Source organism: Silene latifolia, unplaced genomic scaffold, assembly GCF_048544455.1.
Source record: "Silene latifolia isolate original U9 population unplaced genomic scaffold, ASM4854445v1 chrun_scaffold_16, whole genome shotgun sequence".
In the NCBI taxonomy this organism is placed as follows: Eukaryota; Viridiplantae; Streptophyta; class Magnoliopsida; order Caryophyllales; family Caryophyllaceae; genus Silene; species Silene latifolia.
The window spans coordinates 7,022,377-7,037,175 of record NW_027413123.1 but is presented as its reverse complement, the minus strand read 5'-3'; the positions used below and the strand labels follow the sequence as shown (position 1 = coordinate 7,037,175).

The following is a 14,799-nucleotide window of genomic DNA, read 5'->3' as shown; positions in this document are numbered from 1 at the left end:
TCAGGCCCCAGGATCAAGAGCTCATTCAGCAAGAATGTCAATTAAGGGAGGAGTACAAGTTGCTTGTTGAGGCACAGCAAGACTTCTTGCAACAAAAAGCCAAACTTAGTTGGAACCTTGCTGGGGATACTAATTCAGCTTACTTTCATGGCCTTCTCAGAACCAGGAGAAGATAGAATCAGGTGCTCCAAATTGCAGATCAGAAAGAAGATATTCATGTGACACCTCATGGTATACAAGAGAGTTTCATCCATTTCTACACTAATTTGCTGGGGAGGAGTAATACCACTGTGAGTGTCAGTAAGAAGGTAATGGAATATGGGAATAAATGTGAAGTGCTCCATACTCAACAGTTGTTGACACCTAGAACCAATGATGAGATTAAAGATGTCCTTTTTAGCATCCCTAATGATAAGGCTCCAGGGCCAGATGGCTATTCCAGTCAATTCTTTAAAGCTAGCTGGGATTTAATAGGGGTGGACTTCTATGAGGCTATACAGGAATTTTTCAGGAATGGCAAAATATTGAAGCAGTTAAATGCTACAAGCATTCCCCTAATTCCCAAGGTATCCAATCCTACCACTGTAATGCAATTTCGTCCTATTGCCTGCTGTAATGTGGTGTATAAATGTATATCCAAAATTTTGTGCTCCAGACTGGCCAAAGTCCTCCCACACCTCATATCTCTTACCCAAGGAGGTTTTATCCAAGGTCAAAGTATCATGGAGAATATTCTCATTTGTCAAGACTTGGTAAGACTTTATGGAAGGAAAACAGTTTCTCCTAGATGTTTGTTTAAGATAGATTTACAAAAGGCTTATGACTCGGTAGAATGGGGGTTTCTGTTCCAAGTGATGACTGAGCTGAATTTTCCTATTCAATTCCTCAATCTCATCAAGGAATGTGTCACCTCAGCTAGCTACACTCTGTCCCTGAATGATGATTCTTTTGGGTGGTTTAAAGGTCAAAGGGGATTGAGGCAAGGAGATCCCCTTTCTCCTCTATTATTCACTATCTGCATGGAATATCTTACCAGGCTTTTAGCATATATTACCTCTAATATGAACTTCAAATTTCATCCACTTTGCAAAAATATGAAGCTGAGTAGCCTGATGTTTGCTGATGATCTATTACTTTTCTGTAAAGGGGATGTGGAGTCCATAAGGATCCTATTCAGAACCTTCTCTACTTTCTCTAAGGCATCAGGTTTGCAGATGAGTAAAGGTAAGTCTAATGTGTACTTTAATGAAGTGCCTGCTGATATCAGGAGTGAAATAGTACAAGTGTCTGGTTGCATTGAAGGTACTTTGCCTTTCAAATATTTAAGGGTGCCTATCAAACCCTCTAAACTGAGCATTAAGGACTGTCAACCTCTAATAGATAAGGTGCTAGAAAGAATCAGAATGTTGGGTACCAAAAAGCTGTCTTATGCTGGGAGATTAGTCTTGGTTAAAGCTGTTTTCAAATCTGTACATACATACTGGGCGTCCATTTTTATTCTTCCAAAGGGTGTCATTGCTAGATTGAAGCTATATATAGGAATTTCCTATGGAGTGGGGGTTCAGAATTTACTAAAACTCCTACAGTAGCCTGTTCTAAAATCTGTAAAGGGAAGAAGCAGGGAGGCTTGGGGCTAAAGAATAAGTGTCTATGGAATAAAGCTGTAGTTGGTAAACTTATCTGGTGGATCCATGCTCACCCTGACAAGCTCTGGGTTCAGTGGATTCATAGCACCTACTTAAGAAGGAATGGGAGGGGGATTATCAGTGTCCCAATGATGTTAGCTGGACTTGGAAGAAGGTATGCAAGCTCAGGATTGAATTGCAGACTGCCTACTCTCAGAATGAATGGAGCATGATACCTGGTAAAGAATATTCAGTTGGAAAAGGCTACTCTTGGCTGCAGCAGTCATCTCCTGATATGGGATGGTATCACCAGGTTTGGAATAAGTGGACTATCCCTAAACATGGAATGATTGCCTGGCTGTATCAGCATCAGGGCCTCAACACCAAAGACAAACTCTTTCGTCTAATTATTAGCAGTGACTACCTTTGCTGCCTCTGTGGAAATGAGGAGGAAACACCCCAACACCTATTTTTTAAATGCCAGTATAGTAAAGAAATCATGACTCATATTCAGACCTGGATTGGATTTGTGCTGCCTGACACCAGAGACCATGACTGGAGAAGGAATGCTAGATGTTCTAGATTGAAGGTAGGCATTTTGAACAGCATTCTGAATGCTGTTACTTACCACGTGTGGAGACAAAGAAATGGATGCAGGCATGATATGAAACTGCAAAGACCTGAAGTCTGTGTGGCCATGATTCAGTACGAAATCAGGACAAAAGTTAAGCAACAGCTCAAAGGCAATTTGGCTAGGAGAGATCTCATGTGGATTGAAAAACTCATGTAATTAAGTTTTTGTGTTTCTTGTTTTGTTTGATGCTTGTATCAAACATATATAGTTGATGTATCTTGGTGCTCTATCAATATACCTTTACCAAAAAAAAAAAGTATTGTAGGTATGGGCCGTGTAATTGAGAGCCCAACCGTCCTATCATTTAAATACCCAAAAATAATAACATTATCATCTTTATTTCACATTGACCAAACAAAACAAAATAATTATCAAAAAACTGAGAGAGCAGCGAGATGGAGAAGACGACGGACGAAGAAGGAAAAAAAAAAGGGAATTTGATTGGAGACTTTGAGATGGTGTTTGCTAGCTCGTTTTCATCCTTAAATCGTAAGTTGTATTATCTTATCATCCTCTAATTCATTAGTAGATAATTAGTATAGTTATTACTTGGATTTGATAACTCTAGGAATTGAGATTTGGGGGTTTTTGTTTATAGTTTGTTGAGACGGGTTTTATAATGTTTGAGAGACCGTGGATGGGGGTTTATTGTGTATACCGCGTGTGTGTGTGCGGGTCTTTAATGGATATTGTTTTGATTTTATTCTATAAAAACAGTCAGGTTATAAAGGGGGTTGCGAGTGTGGACTGTTGTTGGTGTTGCTGTTGTCGAGGTGTTGTTATTGTTTCAAGTTGTTGTTGTTGTTGTTGTAGCTGCAGGTTATTGTTGTTGTTGTTTGCTGCATAAATCGGGTGTGTTAGGGCTGTTGTACCATTCGGCTATGACCTGAACATTGGGGCTTTGGGTTGGCTTTGTGTCGTAGGTTGGTGGTGACCACGGTGGTGATGTGGGAAGGAGGATGGGGTGTGTATGAGTAGTAACGGGCTGTTGTAGGGTTGTTCAAAACAGGTTTAAGCAGTGTCAATGTGTTATGTTGCTGCTGTGTGCTGTGTTTTTGGGACTGGTTGGAGGGGTCGCGTAAGGTGAGTGTTGAAGGTGTATGGTGGTGGTATTGGCCGAGTAAGATGGTGTTATGAGGGCTGTTTTGGGCAAAAGTGAGGGCTGTTTGGGGCTGTCCAAACAGAGGGCTCAACCGTGTGACCTTGGGGGTTTTGGCTAGATCATTTGATACGGTCTTATTTAATTATTTTTGTATTGTAATTTAACTAGATTAGTTAGTAACTGTGAAAATTATTTATTTTATTTAGGTGACGGCTTTGTCGAGGAAGCTTTCTAGTACTATTTGCTCAGCTTGGAACCATCCAAAGGTAGGCTAGCTACTCAACCCTTATTTTCGGGGATCATTATGTGCTTGTGTGGTTGCATTTATGTTTGTAGCATGTTGGATGTGTATTCCTGGTTGTTGTAGTGCTGTAGGAGGGCTGATTGCTTGATATTGTTGGCATGTTAGCATGATTATTTGTTGGTTTGGCAGCATGTATATCGTATCTTATCATTCACCTCGGTTGGCTTGTCATTAATTAATTAACGGAACTTGGGATTGAGTTTGGTTTATATTTTTTGAGTTCATATCATTATATCATTGTAATGGCACTGTGTTGAGATGAAATGAGTTGGATAGGCCATGCACGTAGATGTTGAAGGGTCGTGGACCTTGGTTTGGATATGACAGGCAGGGCATGGTGTAAGGAGTTACCCATAGACCTGGCGTGGCTAGTTCACATGGTGTGGTTGAGCTTGGGTTGAGAGCCTCGGCAACAGACTACTTGCGACATATTATTGAGACCGTGACATTGTGACTCCGTATTCATTTCACTGTTTATTTTATATTATTCGCATGTCGTCCTTTTATTTTATTATGGGTTTTTGATTTTTGACTTGTGTGTTCATTGGTGCCTTTAAATTGTCTATTTTCATCATGGGAATTGATTTATAAGCAGGAATAGCTGATGGTTGTTGCTTGGCTGGGGCGTGTGAGCTGGCACTCGAGTCATAACTTTTATTTATCATAAGTAGTTGGACTTTACTTATTAGTTATCACTTAAATTTGTTAGTTGTAATTAAATATAGTTAGTACTTCATTTATTGGTGGGTTTTAGCCGTGGGAATTATAAGTCCAATGCAGACATTTATTTTATCACTATCGTTTCTTTTTATTTAAAGTACCTTGAATCGTTTGTTTCTATTCTATTTTCCTTAGTCAACTGAGATGGTAACACCGTCTTTTATCTGAGATGTCTAGCTCAAGGCTCTTAGATAAGCGGGGGTGTTACACGAACTCTGTGGAATACAAACTCGATTTCCCTTAAATAAAATCCAAGTCGATTTCCATTACATAAAAATACATCTTGCAATGTATAAGCTCCAATAGGCTCAATCAACTCTTTAGAAAAAGACGGATAAGCCTTATACAACTCCTTAATATGCTCGAAACCCAAAAATCATGCATCGAGCTCAACCAACAAAAAATGCCTCCTCGAAAATGCATCAGCTATAACATTCGAACTTCCCGTCTTATACTTTGATGAGAAAGTAAAAGATTGCAGAAACTCGGCCCATTTAGCATGCCTTGGATTCAACTTTTGCTGCCCATGTATATGCTTAAGAGCCTCATGATCAGAATGTAACACAAATGGCTTTGGTTGCAAATAGTGACTCCAATGGTCTAATGCTCTCACAATGGCATAAAATTCTTTGTCGTAAGTTGAGTGGTTCAGCCTTGCACCACCTAGCATCTCACTGAAATACGAAATAGGCCGCTTCTCTTGCAACAGTACGACACCAATTCTAACACCACTCGCATCATATTCGACCTCAAACAACTTGTCGAAATTAGGATGTGCTAAAATAGGTCCGGAACACAACTTACCCTTCGCTTCTTCAAACGCCTTTTGGGCGCTAGTAGTCCACACGAAAACCCCTTTCTTGGTCAGCTCTGTAATTGGAGCCATGATCGAACTAAATCCTTGGATGAATCGCCAATAGAATGATTGTAACCCATGGAAACTTCGCACCTCTGTAGTCGATTTAGGAACCGGCCAGGTCTGGATTGCTTCGACCTTAGTTGGTTCGATACTCACGCCATCTTTGCCCACAATGTAGCGAAGAAACACAACACTCGGCACCATAAACGTGCACTTGTCAAGCTTGCCAAATAGCTTCTGTTTTCGTCTAACTTCGAACACTGATCTTAAATGTTGTTTGTGCTCTTCTTCACTCTTTCTATAAATAAGAATATCATCGAGATATACAAACTCGAACTTGATAAGAAAAGGCCTTTACACTTTATTCATAAGCCTTATAAACGAGCTAGGAGCGTTACATATACGAAATGGCATCACGAGCCATTCATATAACCCCTGTTTTGTTTTAAAAGCGGTCTTCTACTCATCTCCCTCTCGAATCCTCATCTGATGATAACCACTCCGTAAATCAAGTTTAGAGAAAATACACGAACCAGAAAGTTCGTGTAACATATCGTCAAGTCTTGACATAGGAAAACGGTATTTGATTGTAATGTTGTTCACCGCTCTACTGCCAATACACATTCGCCAAGTTCCCTCCTTTTTCGGCACTAATAACGCTGGTACTGAACACGGACTCAAGCTCTCTTGTACATACCCTCGATAAATAATTCATTTTCTTGCCTTTGTAATTCTTTAGCTTCCACGGGATTACACCGATAAGCTAATTTATAAGGTATTGCAGCTCCGGGAATTAAGTAAATGCGATGTTCAATTCCCCGTAAGGGAGGTAACCCATATGGTAACTCATCGGGAAACACATCAATGAACTTATCAAGTAACCTATGCGCTCCTTGGCAGTTACTCTCACCAACGGACTCCAAGTCTCGGACAACCAGCACATAAGCTCGTTTTCCTTGAGCGAGGAACTCCTCTACTTCACTTGCTTCTAAAAACAAACTCTCTTTTGCAACATGTTTCTTATGTTTACTTGGTGACAATGGTTTAAGATGATATTTAGCTTTTCCTTTAGTCACGATATAAGCATTGCTCCCACCATCATGTTCTACCTTTCGATCATATTACCACGGCCTACCTAGTAAAATATGACAAGCATTCATCGGGATTACATCACACAGCACCTCATCATCATACGATCCCAATTGTAACGATATTAGGGCCTGTTTCCTAACTAATATCCCATTACTCCCATCAAGCCTATGCAATTTGTATGGTTTAGGGTGGTTTTTAGTTGGCAACTTTAGATTATCAACTAAGTCTCTAGATACGACATTGGTATAGGATATGCTATCGACAATCAGAGTGCAAATCTGATTGTTTACCTTAGAACGAAAATGAAATAATCGTTCCCTTTGCTCCTCTTCAACGTGAGCAGCCTCAGTGTGGAAGCTTCGAGGCACCAACACCTTCTTCTCCTTATCGTTTTAGGGTTCAACAACATGTATCTCTTTATTGCCACTCTCTTCCTCTTTTAAATCAGATTTGGAATAGGGTTCTGGAAGCACAAAGTTTGGAACTAAGTCAACCAATTCTGGAATCACCAGAGCTTGCTTTTACGGACATTCATTGGCAATGTGCCCATATCCTTGGCCCTTGAAACATCGTCGCAATCTCGCATCCTTTGTTTCAACCATTATCCCCTTTCCCTTATCCTTTGGATCGTCCTTTCGTATATCTTTGCTACTGGTCGTGGTAGCTTCTGGTTTCGAGTAAGTGCTCGAATTCCTCGAATAATCACGAGCATAGGATTTCTTACCCTTATCTTACTTCTCGAATTTAAGAGCCAGCTTGAAAACATCGTTAAATTCATCATAATTCTGGATTTCCACCCGTTGTGCTAGGCTTGAATTGATGTCATGAAAAAAACGCGTGGTTCTCAATTCTTCCTTCTCTTCCAAATCGCAAACAATGCTCAACTTCTCGAATTCTTTCACATAATCTGCAGCACTCGAGCCTTCCTGCGTTAAAGATGTTACCTTTAAGTAATTATCTTGCTCGTAGTCTCTAGGAAGAAACCTCTTCATAAGATGCTTCTTTAATTTTTCCCAAGCTTCAATCTTAGGTTTTATGTCCTTCTTGCGTTGCTTCTTTAGATTTTCGTACCATAAAGACGCGTACTTGGTTAATTTTAATGTAGCAACCTTAAATTGCTTATGCTCATCGTAGTCTTTGTATTCGAAAATCCTCTCTGCTTGATGAATCCAATCCATAAACTTTTCAGCATCTAGATCTCCATTAAACTCGGGTATGTCGAGTTTAAGGACTCTGTCATCATCTCTCTTTTTTTCCTTTTTTCCTTTGGTCGTTCTTCTTTTTCAGATTCGGCTTGGCTGTCCAAATCAGCCTCGTTCTACTTCTTCTTTTTCTTATTCAAAATGGCGCCTATGTTCTTCACAATATACGAGATCTGGCCTATCTTTGCTCTTAACAAATCCATACCGTCCTTTCATGGTTTTGTTGTATTGTCGCTGTTTTTGGCTTCATCTCCCATGGCCATAACTTCCCAAGACTGATTTATTACAGAATAAATCGAAAACCTGGCTCTGATACCACTTGATGTAGAATTAGGTCATTTAGAATGAACGAGTTTGAAATTAGTAAACTTATAGCAGAATTTGTGTTTGTGATTTATGATGCAACGTGAGGTTGTTGTTGTAATAGGATTAATATTGTGTGAATTGTAACAGGAACATGATAGATTAGCGAATCTATTTCTAACCTCTCAAGGTTATAGCGCGATTTTCAATAACTCAGGCTCGCAAGGAAGAGTCCTAATCTAATCTCGCAAGATTGACACAAGTTTCATGAATTGTAAACTTTATTGTATTTCTGAAAATATTCTAAAAATAAGGTCATAAATTGGACTTATTTATAATTCTACTCGATGTCATAAATCTGACTCAAGGTCTACTTCCTTAACTTGTCTTCCAAGTGATGTGACCATAATTTGAGCATATTTAGTCCCCGAATTAGCCCCGTTCCCATGCTTTTTAGTGCCTATTTGGGTCATTTATTATCTTTAGTCCTTTGTTTTGCATATTCTTTGAGGTTTTGATCCCTTGGTAGGAAAGGAGTGCAATACTTGCATTTTCATGGCAAAATGGAGCTAAATTGATTGAATTCAATGACCAAGCATCAAAGAGAAGACAAGACTAGAAGGCCTTTGTACATACTATAGTAGATGGGCAATGATGAGAAAAGATCCTTTCATTCCCGAGGAAATTCTCAAGGATTTTATGAAGAGAAAGGAAGAAAAGAAGAAAGGAAGAAGCTGATAGGGAATCCGAGCGGATGAACCACAATCCGCCCGTCCATCACAAGCAATCCGAGCGTCTTCCTCAGCTGGACGCCCGTCCAGAACCACCACAATCCACCCGTCCACCCCATGAATCCGCTCGTCCAAAACACCCACAATACGCCCGTCCCGTGCCCTGGACGCTCGGATTGTGTGACAGCTAATCCGTCTTCTACTTGTTCAATGAAGGATGCGCATATTTTTCTAAGACCGGCGAAAAGGAGACCAGAGTCTCTCTTGAGACCGGCGATCCCTCAAGGACTTAATCGTCATTTAAGCCCTTAGTAAACCCAAATTTATGTACCTAATCCCCACTATAACTACCCCATTAGTCTAATTAGGTTAGCATGTTCTTCTTAGCAATCTCTAGTGTAGTTTATATAAATCAAATCTCTCTTTAATCTTGTAATCAACTTTTAATCAAGTCTTAATACAAATCTCATTTCCTTAATCTCTCTTTTGTTCATCTTTTATTTTGGGTAATTGAAGATTATTTGGGTTATTATTGGGAGATTGACAACCTTCCAATCAATCATCAAGTACTTTTATTATTCTTAGCTTTATTATTGGAATCATTAGTAGGTACAATTCTCTTAATCCCTTTTTAATTATTGTTAATTATCTTCATTTATTCATCATGTTTTACTTTGTTGGTATGATTGACAACCTTGCTAGCATGTTCAACATGATAATGAGTGAGTAGTTTCCTTAGCTAGGGTTAATGGGTAATTAGGGGAAACCAACATGGGGGATGATTCATGCTTAAATTAATATGTTTTCATAGTTTATTCGCGTGCTTGTTGTGATCTCAACTTATGCACATGTTATGTTTGATGTAATGCGAGCCTATGAATCCTTGCATTTTTTTACCCATCACCTATCTTTTCAATGAGACGTGTAAGACATAAACCAACTCGAGTCTCATTAGACCATGCATATTGTTGAGTAGGGAAGATTAAGTCGACTTGTAGGTGTTGTACAATCTAATCGATTCGGCTCCGGGACCCAAACTTTCCTAGGATTGTAAGATATAAACCAACTTGATCCATCACAACAATAATTGCTTGCTTATAATTTGAGAATATGTTTGTATGATCAATTCCCATGAATCCCCTACGACCCCATGACACCCTAGTGCCTTTTATCAATTGTTTACATCCCTATTTAATCATCTTGCTTGTTTACTTTTATTGCTATTTAGTTTAGTAATCTTCTACTTCAAACCCCAAATTGTGACACCCCTAGACACCACTAGTTACAATTGAAAATCTCATCTCAATTCCCGTCCCTTGGAATCCGACCTTTACTTGCCTGTTTACTAATTGTAGAGTTGTTTGTGGAGTTATAAATTGTGTTTTGGTCTAGGTGCTCCTAAGGACAAGTACCGAAAACTAAACCTCCAAGTGAGTCCGACCAAAAATGGTGCCGTTACCGGGGACGGTGTTAACCTGATTTAGATTTTCTTACATTGTTATTAGTTGTGTCTGTCTTTGCCTTGGGGAAGTAAAACTCCTCAAGGTTTGTTTTAAGTATTTTCAAGTTGTTCGATATTTTGCAAGATGGACCTTATAGATTGTTTTGTAGAGGACAACTTAAGTATACCTTTCTTCAAAGACCCCATGCAAGCATTGGAAGCCTTGGAAGGAAGTGAGGCTAAAAATATGTATTGGGAGTTGGAGGTAGATCTTTTTGAGGCCGCTCTAACCAACAATGAACTTACTCATGAACAATCCAAATTAGTACATAACATACTTGTGGAAGCATACCAACCTATAGAAAATGAGCAATCCATCCTGGAAGACATCTTACAAGCTCAAGAACAAGAAGAATTCGTCATGGAATTCGAGTGTGATGAGATTGATGAGAACGACGAGCAAGTTGAATATGCCATGAGAATAGAATGTCTAATGGAAATGGAACAAATCCTAAATGAACCTTCAAAGGAGGAAAGTGAGGTACAAATCCCTACTTTAAAACCCCTTCCCCCAAATTTGAAATATGCTTACCTTGATGAATCAAATACCAAACCCGTGATTGTTAATGATAGACTTGATGAAAAATGGAGCAGGAGCTCTGGGTTCGAATCCCACCACAGACACAATCCTAAACAACCAGGCACATACACCTGCACAAAGGGAATGGGTGCAATTTATTGGTCAAGGTCTGACTCCATGGGGCCTGACCATGGTCCATCTAGCCTAAGGGAGGTGGCCACTACAACCTTGCCTAGGAACCTTCCTGCTTCCAACGTCCACATCGACACAAATATCACCCAACAGGAGCATATGAGGAGGAGTACTATTTGTAGCTGTTATTTTGTCCATTTCATGAGTCATTGCATTCCTAGCTGTAATGTTTTAATTTCGTTTGTTCTTTTCTGTTCTAAAACCCTACAAACATTTGCCATTTGAGGACTATAAAAACTGTAACCATCCCTGGAATGAGGGTAGCTTTTGATAAAAGAAGAACCTGCATTTCTGCAGCTTATTTTCCTGTGTGGATACAAGGACCAGTTACCTGTGTGGGACTGAATCCTTTTGCTGACCTATGTTGGCAGCGTTTTACCTTAGTCTTTTATTTGTTACTCTTGTGAATGTCACTATCAGTCCTTGTTCATTGTGTGCCTGGCAGTGCTGCATCTTTCTTTGAAAATTGTTCAAAACTTTCACAAAAAAGGAACCTACTTTAGTCTGTTTCTCCATAAAGTTTATGGCTTGTTTACTGCAAATACGTTTCCAAGCTTAAGTCATTTATTATATGCTCCAAATTTGTTATCAGAGCCAAGGCTAAAACTACCTATAAATACACCACCTTTTTTTTTCAACCCCTCAAAAAAATTCAAACAAAAAAAAAGCAAGCACAAATGGATAATGAGAGATTAAACCTCCTAGAAGATACTGTCAGGAGATTAGCTGGTAGTATGGAAACCATATCAACTGCTGTCAACAGGCTGGTTTAAGATCGAGCCACAGAAGTAAACTCTGACTCTGATGAAGCAATACCAGGAAGTCCTAGATCAGGTAAACATGACAACTCCATTAAAATAGATTTTCCTGAGTTTAATGGTAGTCTGAACCTAGATGACTTCCTAGAATGGCTTAGGTCCATGGAAAGAATATTTGAGTTTAAGGGATACAATGATTCAAAGAAGTTCAAGATAGCTATCCTAAAACTAAAGGGTTATGCATCACTCTGGTATGAAGGCACGAAAAACCAGAGATTAAGGGGGGGAGGGGGGGAAGAACCTATCAAATCCTGGGATAAACTCAAAAACAAAATGAAAACTAAGTTTATTACTACTGACTACACCCAAGACTTATTTCTGAAACTTACTCACCTAAAACAAGGGGATGACTCTGTAGAAGCCTATCTCAGGGAATTTGAAAACTTAACCCTACAAAGTGAGTTACAAGAGAAACCGAATGCAAAATGGCTAGGTTAATAGAGGGGTTAGACCCAAAAATTGCTACCAAGGTTAAACTACAACCCCTATGGTCCTTTGATGAAGTAGTCAGGGTGTCCTAAAAATTAGAAAAACAAGGAAAAGATAAGGCCACTACACCAAAAACGCAATACAAACCTCAAAGTTCCAAGCTTTACACCCCTGTCAAGTTTAATAAGCCACCTAGAGAAGAAAAGGGGAAAGCCAGCATCAGTAGATCCCCTCCTGGTGACCTGAAGAGAAGGTGTTACCAATGTCAGGGTTATGGACATTTCAGTAGAGAATGTCCCACCAAAAGAACCCTCACTGCAATGGAAATCCAACTTATGGAAGAGGATGGGGATATTGAAGTGGAAGGCCCCTTTGAGGAGTCCACAGAAGAAGAAGTCAGGGGACAATCTAATGGAGAGCTGGCATGCGGCCCCGATGAAGGTCCAGCACTAGTGCTCAGAAGGGTTATGCACACTCAAAGCCTAGAAGAGGGTCAGAGGCAACATATCTTCCAGTCCAGGTGCACTATACAAGGTAGGGTTTGTCATCTAATCAAAGATGAAGGCAGTTGTGCTAATGTAGCCTCCACTACATTGATAGAGAAGCTCAAGCTCCCCACTAGGGAACATCAGCACCCTTATAAGATCAGGTGGCTTAGTCAAGGTTCTGTGATTGCTGTGAACAAGCAGGCCCTCATCTCCTTCTCTATTGGGCAAGCCTATACTGATGAGGTTATGTGTGATATCATTCCCATGGATGCCTGCCACATCCTATTAGGGAGACCTTGGGAATTTGACAGGAGCATTATCCACAATGGGAGGAACAACACCTACTCCTTCACCAAAGATGGGCAAAGGATCACCCTTACACCTTTAACCCTGACTACACCCCCCAAATCTAGTGAGAAAGCTCCCATAAATCAGATTAATGGAACCTTACTACTTAGGGAGTATGAGGTACTACAAGAGCTCAACCAGCGAACCCTCATTTTTGCTGTCATTCCCAAAGAAATCAAGGTGCACTCTTGTGTTCCCCAACCTGAACCTCTCAAAAGGATTCTGGAAGAGTTCAAAGATGTCTTCCCCACTGAACTTCCCCCTGGATTACCCCCTCTGAGAAGAATTGAACACCAAATTGACCTCCTCCCAGGAGCAACTTTACCTAACAAGCCTACTTATAGGTGTGACCCTGGTACTGCTAAGGAACTGCAAGAGCAAATAGCTGACCTTATGAGTAAGGGTTATGTCAGGGAGTCCCTAAGCCCATGTGCAGTACGAGCTCTGTTGGTTCCAAAAAAAGATGGCACTTGGAGGATGTGTATAGATAGCAGAGCACTAAACAACATCACCATCAAGTACAGGTTCCCAATTCCCAGACTTGATGACCTACTAGATGAACTAAGTGGAGCAAAGACCTTCTCCAAAATTGATCTAAGACAGGGATACCATCAGGTCAGAATTAAGGAGGGTGATGAGTGGAAAACAGCCTTTAAAACCAAACTGGGACTTTAGGAGTGGCTTGTCATGCCATTTGGTTTGTCCAACGCACCTAGCACCTTCATGAGGCTCATGACTGAGGTGTTGAGGCCTTTTATTAGGGTGTCTGCAGTTGTATACTTTGATGACATACTAGTGTACAGCTCCAAAGACTACATCGAACACTTGAAGCACCTGAGGGCAGTGTTCTTAACTCTCAGGAAGCACAAGCTCTTTGGGAAATTAGAAAAATGCTCATTCATGGTCCCTGAAGTGTCATTCCTGGGATATATTGTCTCTGACCAGGGTATCTCAGTGGACCAAGAGAAGGTGGAGGCCATCAGATCCTGGCCTGTCCCAACCAATATTACTGAGGCCAGGGGTTTTCATGGTTTAGCCTCATTCTATAGGAGGTTCATAAAAATTTCAAAGACTGTGCTCCCATTACTGAGTGCCTCAAGAAGGGAGATTTTAAATGGACCCCCACAGCACAGACTGCCTTTGAAGCCATCAAAGAGAGGATTTGTTCAGCACCCATCCTGGCATTACCTGATTTTGAGAAACTGTTCGAGGTTGAGTGTGATGCAAGTGGGGTAGGCATAGGAGCATTACTAACCCAGGAGAAGAAACATGTGGCATTCTTCAGTGAGAAGCTCAATGGGGCCAAATTGGGTTACTCAACCTATGACAAAGAGTTCTATGCCATGATCAGGGCTCTAACTCACTGGGGACATTACTTGAAACCCAAACCCTTTGTCCTACACTCTGATCATGAAGCCCTCAAGTTCATCAATGGCCAACATAAGCTGAACAATAGGCATGCCAAATGGGTGGAGTTTCTACAGGCTTTCTGTTTCACCAGTAGCTACAAGGAGGGCAAACACAACATTGTAGAAGATGCCCTCTCTAGAAGAACCCATGTGTTGGCCCTGCTGGAAGGAAGAATCCTTGGTTTTGAAATGATCAAAGATCAGTATGCTGGGGACCCTGATTTCTCAATAGACTACCACAACTGCAAGGAAGGCAAACCTAGTAAACTAATATTGCAACAGGGCTTCTTGTTCAAAGGAAACAGACTATGCATTCCAGGGAGCTCAACAAGGGATCTCCTCATCAGGGAGGTCTACTCTAATGGATTAGCTGGACACTTTGGAATTAACAAAACTCTTGAAATCCTGCAAGATCAGTTCTACTGGCCAAAGATGCTAACTGATGTACAAGCCATTATTCAGAGGTGTGGCCATTGCCAGAGGTCCAAGAGTCAATTCAGGCCTGGTCCCTACATGCCCCTA

The 14,799-nt window shown here is 40.5% G+C and overlaps 2 protein-coding genes across 2 annotated transcripts; one reads left to right on the top strand and one right to left on the bottom strand.

Moving 5' to 3' along the window:
- Nucleotides 1–4,761: 4,761 nt before the first annotated feature.
- Nucleotides 4,762–12,313, bottom strand: LOC141637229 (uncharacterized). The gene is made up of 5 exons (XM_074446793.1): nt 12,180–12,313; nt 7,072–7,614; nt 6,414–6,591; nt 5,968–6,353; nt 4,762–5,542 (listed from the first exon to the last, which is right to left on the bottom strand). The coding sequence occupies exons 1-5, from the start codon at nt 12,311–12,313 to the stop codon at nt 4,762–4,764; spliced, it is 2,022 nt and encodes a 673-aa protein (XP_074302894.1).
- Nucleotides 12,314–12,352: 39 nt separating this feature from the next.
- LOC141637228 (uncharacterized) lies at nt 12,353–13,543 on the top strand. Its single transcript, XM_074446792.1, has one exon. The coding sequence runs from the start codon at nt 12,353–12,355 to the stop codon at nt 13,541–13,543; it is 1,191 nt and encodes a 396-aa protein (XP_074302893.1).
- Nucleotides 13,544–14,799: the final 1,256 nt, after the last annotated feature.